This window comes from Eleginops maclovinus, chromosome 1 (genome assembly GCF_036324505.1).
Source record: "Eleginops maclovinus isolate JMC-PN-2008 ecotype Puerto Natales chromosome 1, JC_Emac_rtc_rv5, whole genome shotgun sequence".
In the NCBI taxonomy this organism is placed as follows: Eukaryota; Metazoa; Chordata; class Actinopteri; order Perciformes; family Eleginopidae; genus Eleginops; species Eleginops maclovinus.
In genome coordinates this window covers 1,610,679-1,629,920 of record NC_086349.1, presented here as the reverse complement: position 1 = coordinate 1,629,920, position 19,242 = coordinate 1,610,679, and the positions used below count along the sequence as shown (strand labels likewise).

The 19,242-nt window shown below is 41.3% G+C and overlaps 1 protein-coding gene across 1 annotated transcript; it reads right to left on the bottom strand.

The window, feature by feature from the left end:
• Positions 1-9,446: 9,446 nt before the first annotated feature.
• Positions 9,447-18,676, bottom strand: ccdc22 (coiled-coil domain containing 22). The gene is made up of 16 exons (XM_063890075.1): positions 18,266-18,676; positions 17,114-17,291; positions 15,757-15,889; positions 15,497-15,603; positions 14,981-15,059; positions 14,403-14,572; positions 13,701-13,916; positions 13,419-13,583; positions 12,889-13,008; positions 12,690-12,806; positions 12,513-12,614; positions 12,248-12,355; positions 11,975-12,070; positions 11,744-11,803; positions 11,584-11,658; positions 9,447-10,124 (listed from the first exon to the last, which is right to left on the bottom strand). The coding sequence occupies exons 1-16, from the start codon at positions 18,313-18,315 to the stop codon at positions 10,011-10,013; spliced, it is 1,890 nt and encodes a 629-aa protein (XP_063746145.1). The 5' UTR covers positions 18,316-18,676; the 3' UTR covers positions 9,447-10,010.
• Positions 18,677-19,242: the final 566 nt, after the last annotated feature.

The following is a 19,242-nucleotide window of genomic DNA, read 5'->3' as shown; positions in this document are numbered from 1 at the left end:
ACAAATTCATCCAGTGGAGGAGGTGCAAGCCCATGTAATATTTTAAAAATAAGACAGGCATCTAGATAATGTAAAAAACTGTCAAAGCTAAATAAATTATATTTTGTAATGATATGACAGTGGTGGTAACTGATAGGTTTTTGATCTAGTGTTTTTAAAGTTTGCTTATAGAGGGTTTCTATTGGTTTAAGAGTTGTCATGTTTGCTTGGGACCAGCTTGTGTAGCAGTATGATATGTGAGAAAAGATCATGGCATGCATAAAAAGTTTAGCTGCCTCTGTTGTTAGGTATGGCCTTATATGTCTAAAATTAGCCAGATTATATCTGATGGTATTAGCCACCTTTTTAACATGCTTTTTAAAAGTTAAGTTAGAATCTAGGATGATGCCAAGGTATTTAAAATCAGACACAACCATGAGCTTTTCTCCTTTAATATAGACATCAGCCTGTGGTGCACTTGAGGATCTCTTAGAAAAGAACATACAGACTGTTTTATTAATGTTAAGATGTAGATATGACCTTTCTAGCCAGTCAGAAACATGTACCAGTGTTTCAGTTAGTTTTGCTGCAGCCTGTTGCTTGTTTTTGGAATGCACATAAAGAACGGTATCATCTGCATACATCTGTATATTAACAGAGGGACAAACTGAAGGTAAGTCGTTAATGTACAAGCTAAACAAGATAGGGCCCAGTACTGACCCCTGGGGTACACCAATATTACAGTCCAGATATGATGAATAAGAATTACCTATATGTACACTCTGTTTCCTGTTAATAAGATAGGACTCCATCCATTTCATGGCCTCAGCTGAGAAGTTAAAATAAGATAATTTAGATAAAAGTGTCTGGTGATTCACGGTGTCAAAAGCCTTCTTAAGGTCCAGAAACACTGCACCTACTATACCACCCTCATCTAATTTTGACTTGATGTTTTCAAGGAGGAAACAGTTAGCTGTATCTGTAGAGTGGTTTGTACGAAATCCAAATTGCATTGGGTGTAAAGGACTGTGGCCCAAGTTTAGATGATTTTTCAACTGTTCTGCCACCCATTTTTCTGATACCTTGGAGATTACTGATAGTATACTAATGGGTCTATAATTTGACACCATGGTTTTATCACCAGACTTATAGATTGGAGATACCACTGCTGTTTTCCATGAACTTGGAAAAGTGCTTTGCCTAATTGACAGGTTGATCAGATGAGCAATGGGGCAAGCAAGTGTATCCCTGTGTGATTTTAAAAATGTGGTATCCCAACCATATGAATCCCTTGCTTTTGAGTTCCTCAAGGAGGTTATAATTTTGATAACCTCTGATTCAGATATTTCCTTTATTTTAAAAATAGGTTTAGTATCATCAATGGGGATAGATGGCACAGTTTCAGTTAGGATACCTTGAGCCAACTCCCTGACTGATTTTATAAAGAAATCGTTAAAAGTAATTGCAATCATATCATTATCTTGGGTCAATATTCCATTGATTTTAAGTTCAGGTAAAGTTGTTCTTTGTTCTTTATTCCTACCAATTAGTTTATTAAGATTTTCCCAAATAAGTTTCCCATTTCCCTGTGCTTCATTAATGATTCTAATAAAAAAATCTGCCTTAGCCTTTCTTAGATTCCTTAATACTTTATTTCGGAGAGTTGTGAAGGTAAGCCGGTCACTACTATGCCCTGATTTTAGAGCCCTCTTTAAAGCAGAATCTCTATCTTTCATTTGTTGCCAGAGAGTGTCATTTAGCCATGGTAGGGTGGTCTTTTGTCCATGTTTCTGTTTCACCTTCCTTGTGAAGTTTGCTCTTATTTCGTTAATGGTAGAGAAAAAAGTACTGCAGCTAACTTCAGTGTCTCTGTTGGTTAGAAGATCAGACCAGTCAATTTGATTTATAGCATTCTCCAAGTTCACTATTTCGTTTTTAGGAATTTTCTCATAAAATTGATTTCTTATGGTAGAATTTCCAAGTCGTTTTCTGGTTAGTTTCCTTACCAGCAATGTGATATTATGATCAGACAGACCAGTCAACATGTTATGCGATGTAGTTACTCTCTCCGGTCTGTTTGTAAATATCAGATCGATTTGTGTCTGAGAGGAGTTGGTTATTCTTGTCGGACCTTGTATCAGTTGGGAGAGATTGAATTTATTAGTTATATCTTTTAAGTTTTTACGCTCAGTTTTTTTGTTCCAGTTTATATTAAAGTCACCCATTAGTATTAACTCCTTTTTAACATCACATTGCTTAAGAATATTATGAAGATGCTCATAGAATATGCTATTGGATGATGGTGGTCGATATAGACAAATGACAATGAAAGACATCTGAGGAGATAGTGACATGTTCAACCCAATACACTCCATATCTATTTCCTGTGACCATTCAATGAGGTTACATGTAATTGTGTTTTTAACATATACTAGCAATCCCCCACCCTTGCCTTGTTTCTATCCCTCCTGAACACGTTATACCCAGAAATATCATAAGCAGCCTCGGGGGAGTGTTTGTTAAGCCATGTTTCAGAAAGACCAAGAAAGTCCAAGTTAGAGTGAGAAAGTAAGTGTTCTAGCTGGTTACTTTTAGAGACAATGCTTCGTATATTTAAATGTCCGCCGAGTAATCCTTTAGGTTTGGATTGTGGATCCCAGATCAGTTTTGCGTGATTGAGAGTTTGAAAAAAGTTCGTTCTTCGATGTTTACGAATCGCCGGGTTTAGTCCCCAGTGTTGCCGATTGAGAGGGGTCTGTTTGACGGGGTTCACAGATTGATTTGGCCTATTCTCTTGTGAGGGTGGAGCAGTCAAAGTTGGTAACTCACCGCTACCAGGTGTTTGTGGACAGGAGCGTTCTCCATACTGCGCCCGATGGAGATCCTCGACAGCTGCGGTCGTTGTAGTATCCAAAGCAGGGATAGTATACCCCACGTCGGCATCAGAGGAAAGGGCCGCATCAAGAGCGCCATTCCCCAGCCAGGACGAAGCAACCAGGCCACTCCATTCGCCGCCGCCACTCCCCCGCCGCAACAGGTATCCCCCGTGGGCACTTCCATACGCCGACGGAGGCATCGTTAGAGCAGGGTGAAGATCCAAGGCACCGGGTGAGGGCAGTAGATCGCCAGCGGAGGCCGGATGAGGCCCTGGGTTTAGTTGGATATCACCAGCTAGCAGGAGGATTGCCATCAGGTAGATGATCTTTCTGTCCGGTTGTTTTAAGTTCTCAGCTCCTCGGGTATTTGTCCAGGTTGGTGGTTGGGTAGCACGGCCATTGTTTAGAATTTTGGCATAGGTTACATATTGGCTCCATGGGTTGAGATTAAAGCCGCGACGAACGTCGCGTTCAGAGCCAGGTTGTTGTTGGCATGAATGGCAACTTCGCACGGACAGTAGCAGTATTGCAAACACATAGTTTAAAACAAATAGTCTTTCAAGTATGTCGGCCAGTCTATGCTTTTTATGTGTGTTTTTTGAACACAATCCATTTTTTTGTAGGAAGGTAAATTTGGCAATATTGTTTGCGTACGCTCCGGCATGACCTGCCAGCCTGCCATTACGCACCGCCATCTTTTTCTCCATCCAGATAAACAGAGGGTCCGCCGCATCCGAGGACGCCAACCAAGAGGCGGCGAACCGAGCGAGAGAAAAGCTGCTAGAGTTTAGAAGATGAGGAGACGATGGAGACTTTGGTCAACGGAGAGAGAGAGAGAAAGGGGAGGAGTCCCTAGGGAGCCCAGAAGAGTTAAAGGCTTACTGTTTTTAAGGTAAAATTTGATACAACAGAAAGGGTTCCACCAGGGAAGACTTAAAGTGGTGAATCTTAAGATCACCCTCCCTCTTTTACAAATGAGACTTCTCTAACGTTTATGTTTACAGGTGAATCGACAGAGAGAGCTATGTAGCTACTGATTGTTGGACTTATCTAGTAGGATGGGAAGGCCTATTTTAGGTATACCCCAAACCACTAGGGGGGGCCTTTTGTTCAGAAAAAGTGATCCCCCACTCCCAGTGTTCGAACTATGCCGAGATTTTCGGGGGGTCCCATTTTTCTCTCTTGGGGGGGGGGGGGGGGGGGGGCGCTTGCGCTTGACTCAGAGCGCGGATCTCGAAAACACTATTTTAGAGACCCCCCAACATTTCCCAAATCATGTTTTCGGGGGATCTCGTGTCAGTTTCAGGGGGTCTCGGATCCCCCGAGTCCACCCGTAGTTCGGACACTGCCCACTCCCACCAACAAGGAGACAGGGCCTATGGGGAATGAGGCCCTTTTTTGCGGGAAAGTTCAGTTTTTGTGTTCGTTCATACTTTGTTCATGGGGAAAACATGGTTGACAACATTACAGTGGAGGGGCTAGGAATTATTTCAACGGATACAAACAATGCAACATGATGACATAATGGTGGTGTCGCTGAACATTAACGGCTTAAACAATATCAAAAAAAGAAATAAAGCTTTATCTAAGTTTAGAAGAGAAAAAATGCAGGTTATGTTTCTTCAAGAAACTCACCTATCACAGGAGGAGCATGTAAAGTTTAAAAAGCTGGGCTAGAGGAATTCATTTTCCAGTTCCTTTGGGCAGAATCACAAGAGGGGTGGGGTGATACTGATTTCTAACACAGTAAAGTTCGAACTGATCAAAGAAGTTAGTGATAAGAAGGGAAGATATATCATGATAAAAGGGAAACTAGAAAACCAATTGGTGACACTGCTCAATGTGTATGCACCTCCCGAAAGTGGAAAAGAATGTTATGAAAAAGTTCTTGATCTTATAAATCTGGAAACAGAAGGGACATTAGTGTGCGGTGGGGATTTTAATGTGGTATTGCATTACGGGTTAGACGCTACAAGTATGAAGAGAAACAAAAAACAAATGAATAGATATATGAATACAATGATGTTAGAAATGGATGTGCAGGATGTATGGAGAGAACTTCATCCACTTGATCGGGATTATACCCACTACTCAGCTCCACATGCCATGTACTCCAGAATTGATTATTTTCTAATGAGTAAAGGAGATATACACAAAGTGAGGGAATATAAGATAGGGGTGGCTGATGTATCAGACCATAGTGCAATTTACCTAAAAATGCATTTGAACAATAAGTGCAAAAATACAGTATGGAGACTTAACGAAGGCATACTGAACAATAAGGGACTAGTTGGAAAAATAAAAGGGGAAATAATCAGATATCGGCAAGAAAATGACAATGGGGAAGTTGATCCGACAATCTTATGGGATGCGCTGTGAAGGCAGTGATTAGAGGGAGGCTGATTTCTCCCATTTAAAAAGATGAGAGAGGCCTGTAATTTTCATCATAGGTACACTTCAACTATGAGAGACAGAATGGGGGAAACAATCCAGGAAATCACATTGTAGGATTTTTAATGAATTAATTGGTAAATTCCTCGGTAAAATAAGTATTTGGTCACCTACAAACAAGCAAGATTTCTGGCTCTCACAGACCTGTAACTTCTTCTTTAAGAGGCTCCTCTGTCCTCCACTCGTTCCCTGTATTAATGGCACCTTTTTGAACTCGTTATCAGTATAAAAGACACCTGTCCACAACCTCAAACAGTCATACTCCAAACTCCACTATGGCCAAGACCAAAGAGCTGTCAAAGGAGACCAGAGACAAAATTGTAAACCTGCACCAGGCTGGGAAAACTGAATCTGCAATAGGTAAGCAGCTTGGTGTGAAGAAATCAACTGTGGGAGCAATTATTAGAAAATGGAAGACATACAAGACCACTGCTAATCTCCCTCCATCTGGGGCTCCACGCAAGATCTCACCCAGTGGGGTCAAAATGATCACAAGAACGGTGAGCAAAAATCCCAGAACCACACGGGGGGACCTAGTGAATGACCTGCAGAGAGCTGGGACCAAAGCAACAGAGGCTACCATCAGTAACACACTACGCCGCCAGGGACTTAAATCCTGCAGTTCCAGACGTGTCCCCCTGCTTAAGCCAGTACATGTCCAGGCCCGTCTGAAGTTTGCTAGAGGGCATTTGGATGATCCAGAAGAGGATTGGGAGAATGTCATATGGTCAGATGAAACCAAAATAGAACTTTTTGGTAAAAACTGCAGAGTTGCATCCAAAGAACACCATACCTACTGTGAAGCATGGGGGTGGAAACATCATGCTTTGGGGCTGTTTCTCTGCAAAGGGACCAGGACGACTGATCCGTGTAAAGGAAAGAATGAATGGGGCCATGTATCGTGAGATTTTGAGTGAAAACCTCCTTCCATCAGCAAGGGCACTGAAGATAAAGTGTGGCTGGGTCTTTCAGCATGACTCTGTCATTGCCAACAAAGGGTATATAACAAAGTATTGAGATGAACTTTTGTTATTGACCAAATACTTATTTTCCACAATAATTTGAAAATAAATTCTTTAAAAATCCTACAATGTGATTTTCTGGATTTTGTTTTCTCATTCTGTCTCTCATAGTTGAAGTATACCTATGATAAAAATTACAGGCCTCTCTCACCTTTTTAAATGGGAGAACTTGCACAATTGGTGTCTGACTAAATACTTTTTTGCCCCACTGTACATAAAATAAGGGACCCTGCGACCAATAAAATTCTATATGAACCAGAAGAAATAGAAAAGGTATTTGAGGAATATTACAACAATTTGTATTCACAACCTACTCCTGCAGGTGAAGAACACTTGATGGAGATTCTAGACAATTTAGATTTGCCAGCAATAGGCACAAAGCAAAATGCAATATTGACTTCGGAGATTACAGTCGAACAGATTCAAAAGGCAATTAGTCGGGCAAAATCGAGGAAGTCACCAGGAGCTGATGGATTGGGAGCTTCTTTTTATAAAACATTCAAGGAAGAGTTAATCCCGCTACTACAGGACTCATTTAAGTATAGTCTCAGGTCAGGCAAGATCCCTCCCTCATGGAAAGAAGCCATTATCTCTATTATTCCAAAGGAAGGTAAAGTACAGACCCATATCGCTTTTAAATGTGGATTATAAACTTTACACCTCAATTATAGCTGAGAGATTAGAGACATTTATGCAGCATTTGATTGATGAAGACCAGACCGGTTTTATTAAAGAGAGGCAAACACAAGATAATATAAGAAGGAGCTTACATGTTCTAGAAAATATACAGAGCAAGGGGGAAAGTGCAATTTTGGTAAGCATAGACGCCAAAAATGCTTTGGACAGTGTGAATTGGGTATTTCTGTATAAGGTATTGGGAAAATTTGGATTCAATGAGGAATCTGAATTGCATTAAGTCGTTATATCAGGAACCTATGGCAAGGATCAAAATAAGTGGTAGCTTGACAAAACGTTTCAGTCTGGAAAGGGGGACAAGACGGGTGCAGCCTCTCTCCAAGTCTATTCGCGTTATTTATCGAACAACTAGCCCAAATGATTAGGCAGGAGCAAAGAGTTAAAGGGGTGAAAATAGGAGGGGAGGAACATAAGATAGGATTATTCGCGGATGATATATTGATATTTCTAGAGCAACCCAACGAAAGCTTCCCAAACCTCATCAGGTTACTAGAGAATTATGGAAAATATTCGGGTTACAAAATTAATGTCACAAAAACACAGATCTTGTCAATAAACTACTCCCCGTCCCAAGAGATAAAGGATACATATAAACTCAATTGGAATGCTAAATCAATAAAATACTTGGGAGTAAATATCACGAAAGGAATAGACAAGCTATATGATGCAAATTACACTAAAATAAATCAAGAAATTAGGAGAGACTTGGAGAGATGGTCAGCTATTATTTTGGACTTCAGCTCGAGAATAGAGATAATTAAGATAAATGTCCTACCGAGACTCTTCTACTTGTTTCAGTCTCTGCCAGTAACGATCCCACCAAAGCAGTTTATGGAATGGGATAGGTACAGGTACAAAACTCTGCAGCTCCCTAAAGACAAAGGAGGTTTGGCTTTGCCAAGCCTCGAGGAGTATTTCTATGCCGCACAAATCAGACCCTTGATATATTGGTGCAACAATGAGTATTTTTCAAGATGGAAAAGTATAGAAATAGGGCAGATGGACGCCGAAGTACGAAACTTGATAGCAAATAAAGGCCTACTGGGAAAATTAGGTAACCAATTAGACGTAATAACCAAAACTACACTTGAAATATGGAATACTGTGGTTGAAAAGAATAAACTGGAGAAAGAAATAAAGATTTTGAGTTGGTTTGCGTTTGATGATAGGTTTATACCTGGGATAAATGATAAAGGGTTTAAACAATGGGCGAGAAAAGGGATCACAGCAATATGTACAATGGTTGAACGGGGTAAGCTGCAGAGTTTTGAGAAGTTGAGGGGTAGATTTGGATTATATAAATACGAACAATATCGCTACCTGCAAATAAAGGATTATTATGAGAAGGAGATAAAAACTGACACTGATAATGAAGTTGTTGAGGTATTTCGGAGAGCTTATGAAGGTAAAAAATGCAGAGTAATCTCAGTCCTATGTAGAAGTTTGATGTCATGCAGAAAGTATTCCTCTCTTTATATCAAAGAAAAATGGGAAAAGGAATTGAAAGAACAAATGACTGAGGAAGAGTGGTTTAATATTTGTAAAACGCAGTGCACGTCCACTAGCTCCAGGATCTGGAGGGAATTTAAGAAGAACATGGTCAGATTTTTTATAACTCCAAAGATTAGGAAAGGGGTGGTGTCTATTCAACAACCATGCTGGAGAGCATGTGGTCACATGGATGCTGACCATACACACATATTCTGGTCCTGCCAAAAGTTAAAAGGATACTGGGATAAACTATGGAGGGATTTACAAAAAATAATAGGATATGGGATACCAAAAACGTGTAAAATACTCTACTTGGGGAATTTAACACAACACATAATACAAAGAGAGGATGAGTATCTTGTTAAAGTGCTGCTATCAGCCAGTAAGAACACGATTACGAGAATGTGGTACAAAGTAGACCCACCGACTGAGGAGCAGTGGAAATGCACTGTGGAGGAGATTTTTGTAATGGAGAAAATCACACATAAACTGAGACTACAAGAGGCAATACAAAAAATGGACAGATTATAGAGGACGAGAAGAGGACACCACCATTGCCACTGGACAATAAGGACATTGATTTAAGGATTGTTTAAATATGTATGTACGATGTTCCCTGAAACTAATTGTTGAAAGAAAAATTAATAAAAAATAAGTAAAGATAAAAGGAATACTGTGTAGAGTGAAGTACTGCATTATACCGTATAGCATGTGTTATTATGTGTACAAACTATTTAGTGTGTTGAATAAATGTAGTGGAGTGTATGATATTTGCCTTTGAAATGTATTAGAATAAAAGTATAAAGTAGCATTAAAAGGAAATGATATAGTAAAAGTACAAAAACGTACTTAAGTACAATAGTAAGTAAATGTATTAAATTACTTTCCACCACTGGTCTTTATCTGATCTGAAGGATAACAGGAGCTGCTCTTCAAGTGTGTAAGGCATCTTTATTCAAGCTGGTACCATATATACAACAATACTTTGCTGATGAGGCTGGACAACATCGTCAATGAAATACATTCAATTTCATTCACTCTACTCAGCTCTGAAAATGCTGGAATACTTCCTGTAGTAAAATGTCCCAGCCACAGATTTGATTTGATCAAGATATGTTGTGATAACATTTCATCGATATGAATGACTTAACATTGGAACAGGAACATTGGAACGGTCTTACAGCGCCCTCTGCTGTCACTGTATTGTTGCAATCAAACCATCAATCAAGTGCATGGCCTCTCACAGAGCACGTCCAGCCGTAAAATCAGTTTAAAATCAAACACTAATTGCCATCTTCATCCGTCCGAACACTGTAAAATGCCCGGTTTGTTCCGTGCTTCAAACATCAGCTTGTCCAACGGCCACAAAAGCTGTAAATGAGCAGCAGACTCAGCAGTGGGAAAACTGGAGTTCTGTTCGAGTCCCATCCTGTCTGTATGGCTGCATATCTCTACCAGGTACCCCCCACACCCCCAGCAGGCAGACACAGATCCTTCAGCCTTCCCGAACTTTGGCAGCAAGAGCAGAGTTCTCCTGTCGGATGGCCTTGTAGTCACTCAGAATCCTCTCGAGGTTGGCCACGGTTTTACTGCCGTTTTCTGTCTCAATCTGTGGACAAAGGTTCAATTCATCATCCTGGAAATATACTGCATTTTTTAAATATTTGGACATTTTGGCGAATACATGTTAATTCCATTTATGCGTCCTGTCCATAGACACTTAAGGATCCCCCTGAGAAAAACTCCCTGATCCAAAAAGATGATTTAGTCCGCTAAGAAAGGTCAATATTAGCAGGATTTATTTTTTCACTCGATCAATAAAGTTCCCTAAATAGAAACTGGTGACAGGATAATTACATAAAATACTACGAACAAAACAGCGGTGAGAAAGACAGATATTCTGTCTATGGAACTTTTTTCTATTAAAAGAGCAAACATGTTTCTGTATGGTGGGATGCTGCGTTCAAAGTTGGATTGCAAATAGAGAGGTGTTCAAAGACAGCTTTGATCACTAAACTCACTCTGGTATTTCTGGTATACAGTGGTGCAGGAATAACATTTAGAGAAAAGGGTACAGTCGACAACATCATGGCTCATGATCCCCAGTTTAAACAAAGGGGGAAATAAAAAGGGTTTTTAAAAACATTACGGAAGACTTATGATTTGGAGACTCAATGTTTTTCTGTAGCGAAGTCAATCAAATCGTGTTCTATAGTTAAGTAACCTCCAACAGGAATTGTGTACCACAAAACATCTTGTTAACGTTCTATTAGCAGCAGCCAAGAAGGCAGGCAGAAAATGTCCTGCTTCTAAAGCCCTCACAGAGACACCGTTAAGCTGAAGACTGAAAGACTTCCAGTTCAGTACGTCCTTCTTACTTCGGTGTTCCTGCTGTAACAACGAAATGAAAAGCAAGACAATTAAAGAGGGAGAAATAAATAAAAGATCTGAGGCAACCTGCACCTAAAGCCACACTGTCTGGTTTTGTACGTCTATTCTTGTTAAATACACGTGTGAAAAAAAAAACTCCTGCTCACCTACAAAGCCCTCCATAACCGCTCATCCTCTGCTGGTCTGCTAACCGTCTCCACCCCATGCCTCGTCACCATGGGTGCTCGGGCATTTAGCTGCTCTGCTCCCAGACTCTGGAACTCTCTCCCTCACACACATCCGACAGTCTGACACAATCGCCATATTCAAATCCCAACTAAAAACCCACCTGTTCAGAGCAGCCTACTCACTGTAGTGCTCCCCATCATCTGTTCCTCGTGGATTACCTGTCCCCATCATTTGTGTACATTTGATAATCTCCTCCATGATGGTATGTTTGTGTGTTTATCATGTTCTGTTGCTTTTACCTCTAAGACTATTTAACAAATTGTATGGTTCCCTTGGGTGTCATTAAAAGGCACCTTAAATAAAATGTATTGTTATTATTATTATTATTATTAATATTATTATGATTATTAGCCTGCCTCCGGTCTCTATGCTAAACTAGGATGAGGCTCCAGTCTGTGATGGAGACACAGATGGAACACAGCAATGATGTGATGCAGTGCAGTTCCTACCTGCTCTTCTAGATCTCGAATCTCTCTCAGGATTGTGCCAGTGTACTCGATGGTCTGGATCAACTGATTACAGTTCTGCAGAGAAATGGAGAGATGACATGTAACACCGTCATTGGTGAGAGCAACAGAAGAGAGGAACGCAGACAACGTGAGGACGTACTTCGTGCAGGGCAGCCAGGTACTTGTAGGATTTGCGGACGGATTCATCTTTTTTGGCGTCCTTTAGATGAAAAATATATATTAATACATGGACAATTATTTAGTACTGACATATATACAGTTTATATTGAAAACAACCATTTCAAGAACTCTCTTTTTTAATTAAATGAACTTATTACCCCTTAAAAATACTATTTGTACAGGAGTACTGATAAAAAAAACAGACTGCTACCTTAAAGACCAGCTCATCAGTCACTGCGAAGGTCCTGTCCAGTTTTCCCGTCAGGCTGTTGATCTCTTTCTGGAGATCCTTAGTGTCCGACAAAATCTGCGGGCGGGGGGGGAGAGAACCCATTGTTAGTGAGGGGGTGTTACAGCTGATACAAAGACATATTTAAATGTTGCCTCCACAAGTGAACATGGGAACTTTTTGTGCTGTAACTTTTCACTTGCTTTATGTATTTGTTATTTCCAGCTCTGTCTTGTGGTTTGCTTTTCAAAGTACCTTTGTGATTTCCTCCTTCTGTTTCTTGATGTTGCTGACGATCTCTAGAATCCTCTGAGTGTATGCTAACCGGGACGCGTCCTGAGGAAGATTCTCTAACTCTGTTACCTACGTGGGAAAACATTGCGAACATTCAACCTAACATTTAGCACATTTAGCAAAAAAAGACTTTAACAGACACCTGTCAACAATAGTAACTTGTCAGCAGACCATTCATACTGATCCAGGTCAGGTAAAAGTAAAGAAAGCAAGTGAAATCCATTACCAGCTGTTTATAGGTCTCTTCTTTCTTCTTGGCCTCCTCTGTAGACACACGGATTTTATCGTGCAGAGATTTGATTTCAGACAGCTTTTTGGATGACTCCAGCTGAAGAGCACACACACAGGTACTCAGAATGTGAAACAGATGTAGGTCCTGTAACAGCTGAAGTGACACACTTACATCTTGTTTGCTGCAGATTTCTTTGAGCCTGCGGTGCTCGTCGATGAGTGGAGCGCGGTGCTTCTCCCACTGAGAGGCCAGGTTCACCACCCGCTTGGCACTGGCCTCCACCAGAGCCTGGAGGAACAAACACAGCGTTCCTCAGTCTGACAGCCCCGCTGGCCCTGAGGACAGGACAGACTTTACTCAACAGTCCTACCTTCAGCTTCTCCAGGTTGTCGTCTGAGTCTGGCAACAGGTCGATTGTTTTCTTCTTCACCTGCATCTTCTCCACATTTTCAGAGTTCCCCAACTCTCGTTGCTTCAACTCGTCCAACACCTGACCCAAAACATCACACAGGCATTTCATTTTACATTCTACCCTACTTGCACTTGGAGTCTTACAACTCCTCTTGCATTTTATTTCTACTCTGCTTCTTCTTGCACTATTTCTATTGTTTCTTTATTTGTTTTATGTCATATATATTTATGTTGCATTGTTGGAGGAGCCTGTGACCTTTTCACTCCATATCTACACTGTAGCTGTGCCTGTGACATTAAAGCCTTTGAACTTTGAGGTGAAATAATAACCCTTCATTGTGTATATTGTGACTGCTGTTATGGAAGCCTACATTAACTGAAACTTGGTTCCAAGAAAGAACCAAATCCATGTTAACTTACATCAACCTGATATGTCTAGGCTTCCTCTTTGGTTCTTCAGAGTGTGTGTGTTACCTGTGTGTGTGTTACCTGTGCATGAGTGACGGTCATGTGCTTCATGTCTGCAGTGAGCTGGTCCACCTCACTGCAGAGCTGCTGCAACTGCTGCTGGAGCGAGAGCTGCTCCTCCTGCTGCCGGAGCTGCACATCACCGTCCGACTGATGGACAAAGGGGATGGAGGCGCTGGTTTCTGTCTGCACACACACACACACCACACACCACACACCACACACCACACACCACACACACACACACATTAGGGAACAATGTGTCAAGCAGGATTTTGTTATTTGCTTGTGCCCAGTCCTCACCTGTGTGAAGGTGAACTTCTGTGTGTGTGTGAAGTGGCTGCCCTTGGTCAGGATGTGGTCAGAGGGGGCGGAGCCTCTGAAGGCCTGCAGGAGCTCAGACAAGTCACAGGTGGACCGAGGACCCCCCAAGGCACTTTCAGGAGAGGGCTGTGCAGCCGAGCGCAGCTGCTCCTGGATGCGTTTCCGCAGCCGGGTCAGCTTCCTGGAGCGATACTCCTGTTCAACACACAAGGTACGGTCGGTAAGAAACAGCGTCATCAGCATTAGACAGGATCCAACATGCAGCACTGCATATGTATACGCTAGACCCCGGACTGCACCAAATATGGAGGTAGTATCCGAGATGTCATCCATCAGATAGAACCCAGCTTTTACTCAAAGAGGCCACTATTAGTAATGTAGGACTTTAAGACCTTAAATCATTCAAATGTAGTTTGTATAAAATGAGCCCATGTTTAGTTGTCATGAATATGGAGATTAGCAATAAAGTCCAAATTCATATTATTTTTAAACCAGTTTATTCTACTGGCTTTTTTGGGGTATTTACACCATTTCTTCTGGATGTCTTGCTGTTGCCAGGCAACTGCATAATGGCAAGTCTATCACTTGATAAGAACGGATTTACGTGGACGTATGTTCAGAGGATCAAACACACACTGTGTAGCTGTAAGGTTAGAGTGACTGCAGTGAGTGTGTGTTTGCCTGTGGTTTGAGGCGAGACAGGAGGCCTTGACTGTTCCACTCGTTGTCCCACTCCTGAGCAGCGCTGAGTTCTGCTGTGTGCTGCTCCAATATGGACGCCACCACAGAGGCATGATGGGAAGGCTGTGCAGTCACAGGAGGAAGAATGTCTCGATGGTAGTCCTTCACCTCTGAAATCAAAGAGAAAGAACACACTTTTGAGGTCTTCCTGACTTTTTCTAAATGCAGAAACCTGGGGGGGGGGGGGGTCTATTTTTGTGGAATCTCCTTGCATAGATTCCACATAACAGACATGTCTCATCTCTCATTAAGTTTGGGATTTATTCAGCATTATAACCATTGCAGATTATTTTTCCACCGACTGAAAATAATATATTTACTTCATGTTATAATGATGTTCTTAACAATTTGATCACAAACAGGCACATAGCGATAACTATTCATTAGGGAAGTTGCTGCAAATATGGTAATCTGAGACAACCTCAATGACAACAGAACTCTGAGGGACTGATGAAACAGGAAACCAGATGAAGTGAAGTCTTGCAGCGTGTTCTAACGTGCAGCAGCAGGAGGCCTACCTTTCAGCTGCTTCTTCCCAGGAGAACAGTGTGGTAAACTCAGAGGCTGGACATGAAATCTGTGCAATGCTCCTGGACTCTAAAGAGGAAAGAAAAACAATCAAATATGATAGTGTCTCTTGGCAGGTAACAAATTATAAATAAACAAGTTTCAGTCTGAAAGTTAAAACCAAGACACAGTCGTTAAATATTCACTAGAATGTCCCGAGCAAAATCCACAGCTGATAGTTAGCTTCATTATAAAACCATCACAGCTTTCCTTTGTACTATAAATAAGTATTTTTGCACCAGTTTATTTTTTTTAATGTAGTTTTAAATAGAACACACATATGTCTCATCTGGTCTTGATAGGTTATCAACGGCATTCGTTTTTCTTTATGTCAAATACCTCTGAGAAATTTCATTCAAAAATCAAATCATCTCTGGCCCTGCTCAGATGTGTGCTGCACTCTCTAGCTGCACATCCCCAAGTATTAGTGTTTTTTTGGACATCAGAAAGCAACATGAGGAGTTTACTTGTGTTTCACTGTGCAGAGGCAGTCTGCAGTTTGGAGGCAGCCAGGGCACAGACAGCTGAGCTTTGATTGCAGCAGCGATAGCTCTCTGCAGGACCGCCGATTTACCTGCAGGAAGAGAGGAACGCTTCGGATGACTCATCATAAGGTTTAATAGTAAGTGTTATATTACATCCTTCAGTTAGTATATGTGATTGCACCAATAAAAGGAGAGGAAGCAATGGAACACTTCATGTTGAACATTTCTTCTTTCCTGGGTACCTTGGGGCTGGTCTGAGGTCTCTGCGCTCTCCCTGGGCAGCTTCTCCACCAGGAACATGAGCAGGGAGCGGATCTCTGGCTCATTGCTGTACAGAAACGTCTGGTAGCCGATCTCTCCTTTATAACCAATGTCCTGGAAAGCAACAGTTTGACATGTTAGAAACACTGCAGGGGCTACAGGCCGGGATCAGTAGAGCTGGTACTTAACAGACAAACTAATAACACACTGTTGTGCTTTTTTACACACTACTGCAAGATGGTTTTATATTTTACAAAAACAATCTGACTTCAATGTCCACATACAAGGTTTTTTTCAAGGCTTTCAAAAGTAGTTTTACATTTCATGGTCAGCCTCTGTAGAAGCTGGTGTCAGTGGTAATTTATAGCTGAGCAAATTCCTTTTAAAGGCCCCCTATTATGCAAAACGCTCTTTTTGATGTCTTTTATACATAACTATGTGTCCCCGGTGTGTAAGGAGACTCACAAAGTGTCAGAAAATACAACCCTCTCTCTTTTCCTCTTTACCCACATCTCTAAAAACGGGGGTACAAACGAGCTGATCCAGATTTGTTTCGGTTATGACGTCATAACTAAAATGTGGGCTGGCTTTACATTAAACTTCTGGTAACATCTCGCCAAGGTGACACGTCCCAACCTATCGTCTCCCATACACAGTCGGCGAGCTGCACCTCTGTGTGTGTGTGTGTGTGTGTGTGTGTTCAGCAGGATGTCTGCAGGAGGGACTTAGAGTTGTTGTAAATATAATACATATAATGTCTCTGTTCTAGTGGTGAACACTGAGAAGAGTTTCAGAAATAATGCTGGATGTGGTTTGGAACATAATATGGCGTTTAATCACGGCAGCGTTTAGCTGAGTTTCTCCTGGTAGAAAACTCTCTTCAGAGGAGAGATCATGACGCTCCAAAGGGGCGTGGCCAGCAGCAGCTCCAAAGGGGCGTGGCCAGCAGCAGCTCCCAGGGGGCGTGGCCAGCAGCAGCTAGTTCATTTAAAGCTACAGTCACAGAATCAGCACTTCAGGAACAGGGCTGAAATAGAGGGGGATGAGGCATGCTACAATGGGGGATCTGTTTGGTATTTTGCGCAAAACACTTCACAGAGATGTTTGTATAGATATGGCCCTACAATATATTGTTTAAATATAGCATAATAGTGACTGTAAGCCTCTGAACAACTTAGTATGTGGACTTTGAGATAGTTTAAAAGAGATTTCTTTGGTCAAGAATACAAACATTCTTGCCTTAAGATGCATTCTGTCTCACTGTCATGAGGCGAGTTGAAACTTTCTTGCTGAGAATTATTTGTACACAATGAACAGCTACATGAAATCGAGTCTCACCTGACAGGCCTGTGCCAGGCTCATGCCCACTCTGAAGCGGGCAGACATGCCAGGGGGCAGGGAGGTCGGCAGTGCGCCCCCCAGGCCCGAATCAATCACCCGGACACATCTCACCACCGCCTCCACTATGAGCTCACTGCTGAACTGTTTGACGCTGCCGGTCTCCTCACTCACCTCCCTGTGGGAAACACATTATCAATATGAAAATAAAAAGAATACAAAGATAAACAGAAGTCTTATCTTCGGTCCACCCATGGCAGTAGCACATGGCTTGATTATTTCCTGTGTCATTTCACTTATCATTTTTTTCACTTAATCAGCCAAGCTAACAGGGTTATGCACATATTGTAGGCCACACTTTTTAATGAAAATATTTTAAATATGATGATGATTTAACAAATTGCTTTGACCATTGCAAGGGACATATATCAAAAAATAAAAATAAAAGCTTTAAATATTATATTTGGCATGCAAGTTAATCTCCAAGAAGGAGGGGAAAAGGAAAATTGCCACTTAATTGAGTGGCGCTCGAGAGCTATTTGATTTTTTAAATAATATTTTAAACTACTTTTTACATTTTCTTTAAGGACAAGTATATCTAGCAACAGTGCAAGGGTTAGCATTTTGAGTATGGATTATTTGAAAGTTCATAGGTTCAGAAAATCCTCCCCAATTCTTGAATGACCCATTTACTTGGATTTTGGGGGGTAAAAATAAATGATAAATACCTGTGGTAATGTAATAAAGAAATGGCAAACTGGTATGATCAATCAGAAGGGATTTATTATAACATCTTAGCTTAGTTTTGATGATTCCAGAATTAATGGCAAGTTTGTTGTGATTCTACACTGAGTAGGCATATGTCAGAAACTGAAGGCCATAGTGTGTGAACTGTTGGCGGCTGGCTGTCTCCTCGCTCACCTCCCCGTCTGACACACATCAGTCCAACCTCATTGGAAGTCAGTGTCATTGGAAGCTCACAGCCTCAGGTCTGATCATGTGATGGGCTGATTTAGCCTAGTTTACTCATAGCATGTTGCATTTTAACAAACTTAACACTGTACTGTCAACATTCCAACATGTAATTTCAACACCTCATGGTAAGGTTTGCACTGTATACACATGTTAAATCATCATACTGTGGATACTTACGTGCCAACTTGTTTGAGGGCGTGAATCAAAATCTTGTCAACTTCTTCCATCGCTGCAGTATTTCCGTAGAGACACGGGCTTAAAGACGCGACTGTAGAAGAGTACCTGATGCTAATAAGTTATTTAATAACATCAAGTTAGCTAACATTAGTGTAGGGCTCGTGCGGATGAGAAGCTATAGAACTAGCTTCCATCTTCTGTTAGCTAACTTGGGAACTAGCTACTTTTTAATTAGCGACGCTGACTCCCTGATGAACGCCATTGTCATTTCCCGAGTGCCTGAAGCGCCTAGCTATAAACGAGCTTGTGCTGTAATTCATATATTGTAATTCCCTACTAATACATTCACCGGGGCTATCTGCTACAAACTGATATTTGTGTGTCTTGTTCAGAGTGGAAATGAAGAAATAAAGGAACTGGGCAACTGCATTCTGGGAGTTGGAGTTTCATCTTGACCCACTGTCTGCGAGGAGACGTGGGAACCGAGCAATGTAGAAATACACTTCCCAGCATGCTCCAAAAGATGCAATCTCATGACCGGAAACGTGCTGGATTTTTTTTTATTGGAACATTTACAACAATGTATGACAGGAGATACATCATAAATGGTAGTGAGGAGAGAGGAAACCTAATGACGCTTTGACGCTTTCCAGCAGTTTGGTTCGCGGAGGTATTCATCCCTCGAGGCTTCGTGTGCACAGTAAACCACCTGTTGGTGAAAGAATGAAAAATATTATATCTCCACCATGTTATATTTGATATATTTTATCATACAACAGTCAGGGTTTGAGGATAACTGTAAACAATTAACGAATAAATAAAATGTCAATAATAATAATAAAATCAATATGGTGTAGTTTTTCAAGATAATTAAGGCTATTAGTTGCTTAAAACAAAGGGTAAAACCTGTGACCCATCAATAACCTGCACCGAACATTAATAATATCTGCACTGTATGGACATGGAACTTGGAACCT